The sequence below is a fragment of the Bos javanicus genome, chromosome 27 (genome assembly GCF_032452875.1).
Source record: "Bos javanicus breed banteng chromosome 27, ARS-OSU_banteng_1.0, whole genome shotgun sequence".
Lineage (NCBI taxonomy): Eukaryota > Metazoa > Chordata > Mammalia > Artiodactyla > Bovidae > Bos > Bos javanicus.
Genome location: NC_083894.1, coordinates 28,621,079 through 28,633,475, shown reverse-complemented (window position 1 = coordinate 28,633,475; position 12,397 = coordinate 28,621,079). Strand labels below are relative to the sequence as shown.

General features: G+C 41.5%; 1 protein-coding gene across 13 annotated transcripts in view; it reads right to left on the bottom strand.

The window, feature by feature from the left end:
* Positions 1-972: 972 nt before the first annotated feature.
* NRG1 (neuregulin 1) overlaps positions 973-12,397 on the bottom strand; it is a 233,866-nt gene continuing 222,441 nt past the window's right edge. For 8 of the 13 annotated variants that reach the window (XM_061404427.1, XM_061404426.1, XM_061404429.1 and 5 more), the window contains 4 exons: positions 11,854-11,980; positions 9,125-9,255; positions 7,902-8,108; positions 973-5,201 (listed from right to left, as the gene is read on the bottom strand). In XM_061404427.1, coding sequence (XP_061260411.1) covers positions 4,547-5,201; positions 7,902-8,108; positions 9,125-9,255; positions 11,854-11,980 — 1,120 coding nt within the window. In that variant the 3' untranslated portion in view covers positions 973-4,546. Of the gene's footprint in view, positions 5,202-5,620; positions 5,763-7,901; positions 8,109-9,124; positions 9,256-11,853; positions 11,981-12,397 lie in introns of all 13 variants that reach the window. The other 5 variants (XM_061404436.1, XM_061404435.1, XM_061404437.1 and 2 more) reach the window with 1 other exon arrangement.

Sequence of the window (12,397 nt, the reverse complement as noted above, 5' to 3'; positions counted from 1 at the left end):
AGAAAAACCTAGCACAAAGGCCCCTCCTTGAATCTCCTAGACATCCAGATGGCTTTGGAAATGATGCTAGTGGATCTTTCACTAGGTAATAGGATTGCATACAGATACGGAGGTGAGAAGACTCAGGGTACCCTCAGACTCCAAAGGAGGCCGATGGTCACCCCAAAGAACTGCTGACCTCAATTGCATACACTTTGGAAGTCCCAACCCTATTTGGAATAATGAGTAAGATGCTTGAAATATACAAAAAGTATCACTCATGCAAATATCTATTTGCTAAAATATGGCTTTTGTTGAGGCTAATTTCAAGAAGAGAAGGAATATCCTCACTCCTATGACTGAGTCTTAGAATGCAGGACATTTCTCATGCCTAGGTCCTTCCCTGATCAGTAAGATGGACACTGAGCTTGATTTACTGATAGAATGAGGAGGAAAGAACCCAATTTGGCCTTATTTCCTCTTAGAACTGCGAATCGCTCAATCATAGACCAGATGGAGAAAGCACACTTACTTAAGCTCTAGGAGAGCTTAGCAGGGCCCCGTTCTGACTGGCTGCCTTTGAGCCGTGGTGGCCACCGGATCCTCTGGACCACGGTAACATGTCTCCGTCTCACGACTGAATGGGTTTCCATACTGACATTTCCATGAGTTGGAAGAAATTACATGCTGTCTCTACAGAACATGGTGACAATCGGGATCCAGGCAATCAGGCCCTATGATGTCCTGTCTATGCTCTTATGTAAAAAAGTCATATTGCTTGGTTGTGGTTCCTTCAACAAGGAACACAGTGGTAAGCAGAACCGACAGGCAGGAGATGATGTGAGGACAGGCAGGGTGGCAAAAGCAATGGAAGACAAGATGAACACGGGATCCATCCAACAGGGTCCTGAATTAGCACAGCCATCACAGTAAAAGGCAAGGTGCTGGTCTAACAGACTGGACCCTTCGTCTGCTGACCCACACTCCCAGATCTCCGCAGAGTAGCATCTTTATTGCAGTATGTCTTTCATGGAAAATGGACAAAACCTTAAATAAATCACAATTACTTATTGCTTAGTATTTTGGATAATAAATTCTTTAGTTTATCAGTACCTCACGGCCTTCAAATGTGCATTCTTCAAATAGATTCAGTTACATATACATTCTTTCTCCTGGACAATAAATTATTCTTAAAAAAAAAAGCAAAAGGAAAAGATACATAACTTTAAAGCAAAGAAAAACCAAAAAACATATATTTTTGACATTTATCTTAAACTTATATGAAAACAACTCTATGTTAGATGTTTAAATATAAATAATAAAGGACATTATGTTATTTACAATGTTACACAGTAAGTTAAGAGTTAAAAAAAAAAAGAAACTGACATGAACTCATAAAGACAGTAAATGATTTAGGAACACATCCAAGTCATGTACAATGTGTATTTACAAAAGAATATATAATAGAACTTGTGATATGTGGCCATTTCCTTTTGTCTGCATTTCTCTGCAATGTTTCATGGGCCTTTGTGGATAGACATCTTTGTGGCTGGTGGGATGCAGCCAGGACTAAAAAAACTAGGTATTTTATATTTTTACCAATGTGAGCCATATACCTTTCAACCCAGGCTAAAAAAAAAAAAAAAGTTACAGAGCAAATGACCCTGGATAAACTCTATCATGACAGTCACACTTAAGGAAGATATGGCATATTGGTCTTTGGGACACATTCACAAATTCCCAGGCAGAGTGCCATTTTGTAGAAAGCAGGAGACTGTCCAGACACTCTCAGAAATAAAAGTCCTACCAGGCAAGGAGGGAGAGCAGGATGTGAAAGGAACCCAGAGTAATAAAAAGGCATTTTTCATATTCTACTCTCCCCTGCATCTTCCTCAATGGGACATGATCTCAGACCCAGGAAACAAAGTCACTGTCAAACGTCTCAGCAATTTCCACCATCTGAAGACCCAGAGAGGCTTCCCTTAGGCTGGGAATGTTGGTTCACATGCTTTCTTTGCATTGCCACTGCACTCCTGAGTTTATAAACAGGGATGGTGGCATTTGAACATCCCAGAGATGCCCCTGTGGACACAAATCTGGTGGCCACAGCAGGGAGCCCCGAGTAGCCTGCTGGCCTTTCCTATGAAGGAAATCTATCATTCTATGGACAGAAAGCCTGTCCTAACTGATATATGTCACCTTGATGAGTGACCAGAACCAAGTTGGAAAGAAAACTTCCTCTTGTCCTCAATTGTCATCTGTTTTTGCAACCTGAAAATTGACAGAGATTTTTCATACTGAGGAACATGTTGTTTCTTGCTCTCGATCAAAGATTTTATTTATTCCTGAAATTCTTCAGAACAACACTCCCATGCCTGAAGAATTTGAAACTAAAATTCTAGAGTTTTAATTATGGTAGGATTTTTTTTTTTTTTAATTGAAATAGCCTAAGAAGGAGTCCAGGTCTTCAAAGGCAATTGAGAATAATTTGGAGAACTTCTTGGGGTTGACTTTTCTTTCCCCTGCTGTGAGCTTACTGATTTTACAGAATTGGGAAATCAGTGCAACTTGGGGAGTTGTCAAGGGCTCCTTTGGAAAGGTGAACAAGCACACGAGGACACTTCTGAGCACAGAGAAAGTGGCATGGAAGCATGAAGGACGCTTGGGATACGAAATGCCAAGGGCCCATAGACGCTGTCTGTGAACTGTAGAAACACTTAGGAGCTCGATGACATGACTCATGCTCAGCCTGCACTTTTCTTCTAAGATCTCTTTGCATGTCCCTTCTTCCTTTGGATTTTAACATAGAGATGTGGTGAAGAAATAGACTCCATTTACTTGCAATCAACAGAGTCCCTCTCCTTAAATTCACGGCTGGTATTTTGAACCCCCTGCTAACCTATCTCCCCACTTTGTCCCATGGCTCCTAGGAGGCCGCTTGGAACCTAAGTAAACCTCCAGCCCAACTTGACAGACATGGGACTACAATATTTTATAAAATTCTCTTCTTTTCCTGGATTAGCAGTTATTTCAAGTATTTTACCTATGGACCTTCCTTGGATTGCTTACCACGAGAGGACGTGCCAAAGGCGGACCCATCTTAATCCTATTTTTGTTGACAGTAAAGCAAAAAGTAAGAAAGGGGGAAAATGGATGATACAGCTGCCAACGGAGAGGTTAGCACACGTGGGGGTCATTTCTGCAAGGAAAGGTGCAATCTTTCAGAGACTACTGCTGTTTCTTGATGCATCCTTGTTCATGGGAGGTTCTTCCTAATCACAAATGACATGCACACGGGCCATTCCTGACAAAAATGTTCATGCATAGTACGATCTAATCAAGGTGAGATTGAAAAACAAGAAAAGAATAATGCGGACAAAGGAATGGGCAAAAAAAAAAAAAACTTAAAAAATGACACACTGGGTCACATGGCCACTCTTCCCCTGTGTCTTCCACATGTTTCCTCCTCTAGACAATCTACGGCAGAACTAGTCCTGTATAATGATGTCACCGCCGTATACAACAGGCACACTTCATTCCAGAAGTATTCCAGACAAATTGCTGAGTGTGCTGTTGAAGCTGGGGGGTTTTGTGCCATAACACGTCTGTCCTTGAGCCGAGAAGACACAACCAATCACTAGCTCCCAAATCAGTGAAAAAACACAAGTCAAGAATGATTGCACCTTTTCCAGCCATGGTTTGCTCTTCAATTAGATGAGCCGCTGTATCATTCCCCCAGAAAGAGAAAGTGAAAGCGAGTCCTCAGCTTAGGGCTGGACCTCACCCTGATCGCTAGCCAGCATCCACTTGGCGTGCTAGCCCCAAAACTTGTTTTTTTTCTTTTGTTGAGAAAAATCAATCCGCATAAAGTAAATGGTAGCTCCTTTTAAGTCAGAGCAAGCTGTCTTCTGATGAATAATATAGTTTTTGAAAAAATCACAATATTACTTTCTTCCTAATATGTAACATGACTTAATGCAGTTTCCTGCTGTAATTAATAGTAGCATGCTGCTGGATCTACTATTATCTCAGAGCCCAGTGAAGCAAACCTTTGGCTGGCAGAGTAGACACAACTCATTTCACATACGGAAAGCAAAAGAAAAATCTCATACAGAGGGGGAGTATTGGATGGATGCGCCATTACAAGACATCCTGATTGAGTACTACTCGAAGCAAACAGAGCGACAGGTGCAAATCTTGTAAATCATACATCCAGTCAACATCATAATGCAATGCACGAGAAGCCAGCAAAAAACAGAATATTATGGGGTGGAGGGTTGCTGAAATACTGTGAAAAAGCAGTCACGGAATGGTACAAAACTTGCTCTGGACATAACATAACATAAAGGCACCATTGATATCTTTCTCGTTTGGAAATACTGTAAAAAAATTGCTACATATGGCACATAACACATTTGTACATACATATATTTAATTTATAAAAGTTTTTTTTTCCTGTTTTCTATTTGCAGAACTGCTAAAATAAAATAAATTGTTTAATTTAAGGTGGAATACTTTATTATATAAAATAAAGTTTTACAGGTGAATCTATGGGTGTATTTCGGTTTTAGACAGCGATAGGGTCTTGGTTAGCGATTACACCGGAGAGCCTGGCCTGCAATTCTTCCTGCGGAGAGAAGCGGCCTGTTGGGTTAGTCCTGCTGTCGACCAGGCGGAAGGCAGGGGCCGCCTCGAGACTGGCTGCCAGGGGGTTCTGTATGGCCAGGAAAGGCGTATCTTCTCCTACTCTTTCATCCTCTGTTTCGCTCTCTGAGTTACTGCTGTCAGCGCCTGTGTTGTTGTCCATTTCCAACCTGTGGGCAATGTGACCATTGGGCTTGGTTCTTTTGGCCCGCCGGCTGCTGTTGGTGAGTTTCTTAACCGGCTCTTGAGCTGGTTCGTACTCCTGGGTCGTTTCATATTCCTCATCCTCCACTATCCTCAAGGGGCTGGGGGGCAGGCTGTTGCTCTCATGCGCGGGGTTGCAGTGGAACGAGTTGAATTGCTGGGCGTGGTGGTCATACTTCTCCCGCAGCCGTGGTGGCGTCACAAGGAGCAGGGGTCTCTCCTCTTCCACGAAGGGACTGACCGCCATGGAGGGCATGGAGACCGTCGTGCTGGACACGGGCGGGGACATTTCCGAAGGGGGTGACTTGGGGGAGCTTGGCGTGTGGAAATCTACAGGTGACATACGAGCCGGGGTGGTCATTGCTGATACATACCTGTGTGAGCACAGAAGACCCCAGCGTAAGTGCGGTGCAATGAGAGAGGCAGAGAGTGAGGGGTGGGGGGGTCAAGGGGCAGAGGTCATTCTCTTATCATCAGATATCATCATCAGACAACAGAGTAATTCTCTTCATTGTAGACATCTCAGGTTTTACACTAGGACATTTGGAATCTCCAATTAGGTGGTCAAGAGTCTCCTCACAGGAGTGCATGCAAAGATCAGCTAAATTGCCTGGCTTAGCAAAGCGTTTGAGATTTGTTTCCATCTCATCGTGATTTTATTTTTTTAATCATGATTTTCAATAAAAGCATGTGAGTTAAGACAAGAGGGCACAGGGTCCTGGAAACCTCTCAGTTTGTAAGGACCAAGGCTCGGGGATTTGGAAGGGGAAGAAGTATTACTTAAATACTATACCTTCCTAAAGGCCAAGGGGTCTTAGAGAATGAAGCCCAAATGGGGAATGGAAGAAGCTCTAAGATGAGTTGCGGAAAGCTGGATCTGCATGCATTTGGATCTGTGGGCCTTGTTTCTCCTTAGCTCAGCTATAAGGTTATGTCTTATGAAAAAAAAAGAGCATAGTAACTTAGATTTATTCCTGAAAACAGCGTAACACATTTGTGCGCTTTTAACTTTTCCATGAAATGCGACTTCTTAACATTCCATTTGTAACTCTATATCCCACTGACCATGACATTCAAAGATAGCTGACGCTTGGCTTCATCGTTATGTCCAATCCCTGGTCTACCTCTCTTCCAAAACCCACTGCTGTATCCAGCTCTGGCTTATCTTTACTGACTGCTCAAAGGTGGGCTGTACCATGTCACCTTATGTTGTGCTATGTTTGATAACGCTCAGGAAATCTCGTTGTCAAGACATCGAGTGCACTGTTTTTACCATACCATGCTTTCTCCCCCCAAAACAAGAAGACCTTACGTGGCACTGAGAAAGATGTGGCTTATTCAGAGTCACATTTCTCAGCTTAGATAAAAATGTCACCAATGCGTAGCACTAAAGGACTCTTTCCTTCACGTTGGCATTTGCAGAGTCTAATTTGACATGACCTGTGATGACACAGGACACCGTCTTCTCATCTCCAGCTAACAGGAACAAGAAACCTATTAACCCTCCTGCTTGCCATCCATGATTCTGAGTCATACAGATGTGAGATCTGACTGTGTCTAAAATGGGAAAGTGTCTCCAGATGGAAATATCTGGGGCTCGAGTCTCCAGACTTATTATTTTGGGGATACTTAAATTAAGCTCTCTGAGAAATGCTAATCCAGATTCAACCAGACCATAGCACGGCTTCATTGTTTTTCTCCAGGATGCTAGGTACATTCTGATGGCCTAAATAATACCTGGGGTATAAAAGGAAGCCTATCCCAGCAGGAAAATGTCAACCTTTAAAGATAAACATCACCTGTGGTGATGGAGAAATAATTTATCCCTATCTTCTCTCTCAAGTTTCTAAAAGGATTGAATCGAAACAGGCTTAATACATATACACTTACATGAATTTAAGGCTGATGTTTTAAACCAGCTTTGGACCAAGCTTACTTTTTCATAGATGAGTCAGAGCAACCACTAATTCCATAAAATTCTGAAAAGCCATTTTGGAGTAAAGGCCCTTGAAAAAGTAATAAGTAGGCTCTAAGTGACCTGCCAGCTCCAAACTGGTCATCCTTTGCTGTATGAGCGAAGGAGTGTACCCAAATCATCTCCACCCATGAAAACCAAGTATGACTTCGACATTATGTAAACCTTTTAGCAAGTGGCCAGAGATTGGACTGAGAAAACAATAAAGTAAACCAACAAACAGACAACACCCTGCTGGATTTGAAAACAAATGAGTAACAGCTTCTTGATGGACTAGGAATGCTGGGTGGGTATAATTTTCTCCCCCACTTTAGGTGAGAATGGATCGGGAGAATCTATGAATTCAGTAATGCTATTAAGCATCTCTTTCAGGTTACTTTCTTCTGATCTTTATTTTACGTTTGTCTTGACTTCCCCCACCCAACCCAATAGCCCCAGAAGAAAGCCAACACATTCTGGAATAAAAGCCACATCAAAGGCAATATCTGCTTTGAAAACCTCCTGTGAAGACTGCGAGCCGCAGTGGACAGGAGATTGATGGATGCATTCCTTGCTGAAATTTCACAAAGGGATACTGTCTGCTGGAACGCAAGCCATCCCCAGGACAGTTGGCAAGGTCACAGCCCTTGATCTGATTTAACTGAGGCTGGAAGGTAAGAAAGGGTTAGCTCATGAGAACAGGAGGCCAGATTGACCAGACTTTGGGTAACTGGCCACTTAGGATTCTAGAAGGGTCCTGATCGATCACTGAGGCCAGTGTTCTCAAGTTCCAGTTGAGGAAACTGAGACTCCCCCAGAGGGTCTGAGCCTAAGGTCAAAGCTGGGAACTCCAAAACTGCTGCACCTTCCACATCAAATCATTCCAGCTCTTTTAAGAGTTTGTTGCCTGTCAGCCACTGGGATGATGCGAGAAGCTCGGAAAAAATGAGTTCAGTCAAACCAAAAAATGCCTTCATCAACTAGGATCACTCCTAGACCAGGCAACTGGCGCCCCTTATTCTCATGAGAGCAGCTTCCTTAGGTGGGAGAGCAGGTGCTCACGGGGATTCTCTTACTGGGGTGCTTTCTTCTCTGCAGTAGCTTTGCCCTTCGGTTTTACCTTTCACTATGAGGAGAGTCTCGGTAGGAGTCAGGGGTTTCTCTGGCATGCCTGAGGAAGCTGTTACATTCACGAGGGCCTCCCAAGCCATTGAGACGTCCTCTCGGGCCCCCAGTGGGGCTGCTGTGCCTACTGTTTTCTACGGATGACATCACGATGACAGAGTGGCTTTCCGAAATGATGCTTTCAGTGTGTCCATTGCTCCAGCTACAGGGGAAGTGTGAGAGGCAGAGACAGAGAGGGAGATTTTTAATTCTATGCACACATGGACATGAAAGGGAGGGAAGTGACAAATCTTGCAAATGACTGATGTTTCACGCTGGCATTACTTGTCTCAGAACGGGACTGTCTATTAAGATGCTTGTGATGCATAGGATCGTGATTTAGGTTAGCTTTGCAAGGATACACTTTATTTACATGTTCACCCATTCAACACACATTAAACAAATGCCATTTTGTACTAAATATTTTTAGAGTCTCTCTGTTCTTGAGCGTCTTAGATTAAGGATACCCTGGTCTTATATGCTCCATTTGGAAGTCTAGTGCTGCCCTTGGCAGTACGCGCTCAGATATCACCAGAGCGTTTGAGAGTTTGAGGTTCAGCTAGGTAACCAGTTTTCATGTGCTATTCCAGGGCAATCCAACCACTGGAAGAAGTCAGCTTCTAAGTATTATATAGTATCTTAGACAAACTCTTTTCAGTATAGCAATTCATTGGAAAAGACCCTGATGCTATGGAAGACTGAAGGTGAAAGGAGAAGCAGGCGCCAGAGGATGAGACGGTAAGATAGCAGCACTGACTCAATGGACATGAATTTGAGCAAACTCTGGGAGACAGTGGAGGACAGAGGAGCCTGGCGGGCTATAGTCCATGGGGTCACAAAGAGTTGGACAGGACTTAGTGACTGAGTAACAATAACAGCAATTCTGCAAATGGTCAGGCATGAAAAAAGACAATCTCTAAAATGGGGAATAACAATACTGTAAGGTGGGTATTACTTCCCCTTGTTTTGGTGACAGAAAAGTTGAGGGTCAAATTCAAATAGCAATTAGTGGCAGAGTCAATTGGATGTCCAAAGCCTGTTTTTGTTCCAAATCATATGCACTACAGGACCGCACTGCCTTATAAGTACCTCCTGTTCCTTTCGTAGGCAGGGAGAACAAAAGGGAACGTGTAAATATTAGTTCTTGGAGAAATGTCACGCAGCTTTTTATTCTCATACCTGTGACTGGGAGTCTGAGTGACAGTAGTGGAATGATGAGCTGTCGAAGTGTAGTGACTGGTGGAAAAAGACGTCTCCGCCTCTCTCTCAACAATATGCTCGCTAGAGATGACATTTTTAGATACGTATTGCTGGATAAACAAAGAGACACAACTTGAAGATTTAGGGAAGTCAAAATTCTAACAATGTCACATACACACACAAATCTACTCTTCTAATATACATGCTGCATAATAAGCTCTATTTCTCCAGTGGCCATATGGCAAAGCCTATCCTGGTTAGTATGATCTTTAAATTAGATAAACAGAATTCATGAAAATGTCTTTGGATATACACACACAATGTAGGTTCTACTTTAACAACTACATTTTATCAGAGAAGACCTGTTTCTTCTCTTTCGTTTCCAACTGATAACATGACTAGAATTCAATACAAACACCTTCACAGTACTTACTTTGTAAGCTGTTGCAAGCACAGAAATTTTTGTCTTATTTTAAATTTTAAGTCATTAGAAGAATTTTTAAAATAATCTCTATGTTTTGAATCTACATTTCTCTTTCGATTTCCCAGCATCCATGTTGCTCTAATGGTATCATTGAAATTTTTACCTCATTGTCTGTGGTAAGACTAACAAGGCTACTGAGAGATTTGAAGAATTTATAACAGTGGCCAATGTTATAAACCTTGACAAGCCATACAATAGATAGTGGGTCTTATATTTGGTACAAATAGATTCTACTTTATTTTTCACCACTGAATCACAGTAGTTATTACCACCTTTATTAGTAAGAGAGGGACATTTTAAAATTTTCTTTTAAACACTGTTAGTATTTACACCAAATTGAGTTAAGTAATGGGAAAAGACATGCATAGGAATAGTCTTAGATGAAATAGGACATTTGATGATCTGATAGGTTATGGGCTCTAAAAGAAACTGATATATTCATGGAAACAAAAACAATACAATCTGAATTATACTTGAAACTCTAGCTGGTTATCTTAACCATAGAAAGGTTTATTCCATGTGGATCTTTGCTTTAAGGAAAAGATGGTGTTGTCATATGTAATGAGCTATTTTTAGTCTGTGTAACAAATGACTCTTGTTCCCTGGAAGGCAATGTAAGCTCAGTGAATCTAATGAAAATAATATTTAACAATTATACAACACTCACCAACTGCCACTGGGCTAATGGATTGATTATGTGGATTATTTTCTTAATGCCCACTGGAACTTTTTGAAGTAGGTATTATTTTTATGATGAAATAGGGGTTAGAAAAGTTAAAGCTCACAGTCATGTAGCTTGAGCCATGATCAGAATTCAGGCAGTCATTCTGCCTCCTCTATATTATAACACACACCATGACAGACTATAGGTATGTCAACAGAGAATGTACTTAGCAACTGTGCAGAACATTCTAATGAACACACTGGTAGGGGGAGGAAAGGATGTTACTTCATCCTTTCCTTAACTACTTCATCCTTAACTACTTCACTGGTAGTGAAGGATGTTAATTTATCAGCACCTAACAGTCTTCTGACTTCCTGGTGGTTGAACTACTAGCAACCCTGAACTTGGGTCTTTTGATATATTTGCTCCACACAAAATTCATCTTTGACTATAAGACTGAAAATGGTACTGTCATATACTCTTCCAGCTCTGCTTATAAAAAGCCAATCATCTAAGGGAAATGAAAACAAAACAAGAATGATGGTGAAGTAGGAAGAGTAATACTCCAGAAACCAGGAAAGCTGAGTTCCGTTCTGCCTTGGCTCTTATGGTAAGTCCCCTACATAAGAACCTTCAAGTTGCAAACTTTCAAAAAGATGTGAACGGATTATAAACTTATTATAGTACTATATAGCCGGTTGTGTTAGTTGGGTATGTAGGCTAACTTTGTTGGACTTACCAACAAATTGGATTTACAAATAAGAACTTGTTCACATGGAACTTGTTCATATGTAAAGGACTTACCCTATCTGTAAAAAAACCAGGGGGAGCTTTGGAAGATGCTATCTAAAGATTCTCTGAATCTAATATTTAATGACTTCATTATATTTAAAAGCTAGATGATTGGTAAATTTTAAAAATACATCTTTGAATGGTGAAGGATATATTTCCTCCGAAGGGTTTGGTATCTTGTAGAAAGAGTCAAGGAATTAGAAAGTATTAAATTCTTCTGTTTTGGCTACTGAGAAGCAAGTCTGGTAATGCCCTTAACATTTTCCATGGCCTAATATCTCCCTTCTCAGAATCAGTAAATCATCAGGCACCTCAAAATGCCTCTAATTAAAAAAAAAAGGATTCTAGAGCCTTTAGCTCAGTTATCAGTGCTAATTAGTTAGATAGACTCAAGCAGCCTTCATTTCCCAAGTATAAAAAAATAAAACATTTCCTTCTGATTCTTGTATCATGAGTTTTATTATTTTCTTTGTGTTTTTTTCTCTGCTCTATCTTCCGGTTATGGCTTCCTTACAGAATGTTGGGTTTCAACATTATTATTCCGACCCATTAATGAACACTTTATAAGAGGAAATGTACTGGTTTTACAGTCACCAAATCCACTTTAAAAAATGTTCCCATTATTTTCTCTCGGCGAAAACTTGGCTTCCTGGAAGCCCTGGTGATTAATGGCAGCAGCTAAGAGCCTAAGAGCTTTAGAAAATAAACTTCAAGGTGCCTGAACAGAGGAGAGATGCTGAACTTTCCCACTGGGCAGAGTCAACATACATTCACCAGCTGCACGTTCTCGGGGGGCGGATTGGGGTGGTGGGGCCCGTTGGCTACGTTCATCATGGTGTTTCTTTCAGACCGAAGGCTCTGCCGAAGCCGGTCATGAAGCTTTTTCCGTTGTTTCCTGCATAGGGAAAAATGGAGCACTGATTTATTTTTTTTCTAATTATTTACATTTTTCAGTGCAGTCAGTTCTTTCTTCTACCAACACAACACTCAAGACAATGGATTCGTGGGGAGAGAGGTAGAGAGAGGGCATGCCACCCCATCTCCGAAGTGGAGTCATCTGTTCTTGGCAAATAGACTGAAGAAGCCGGTGGGATTCTTACAGAAATGGAACTGGACTGCTGAGAGATAAGGAAAAAACAGAGGAGAAGACGAGATACGTCAAGTTGAGATTTGGCTAAAACTCAGCCTTTCATAATCACTCCATCTTTGCCCAAGTCTTACAGATGGTTGTGTGTCTTAGGTTACAATTCATGCTGTGCAATTGATAAAGCTAATTTCATTTATAGTTTTGCCTGTCTGTGTGTCTTTGAAG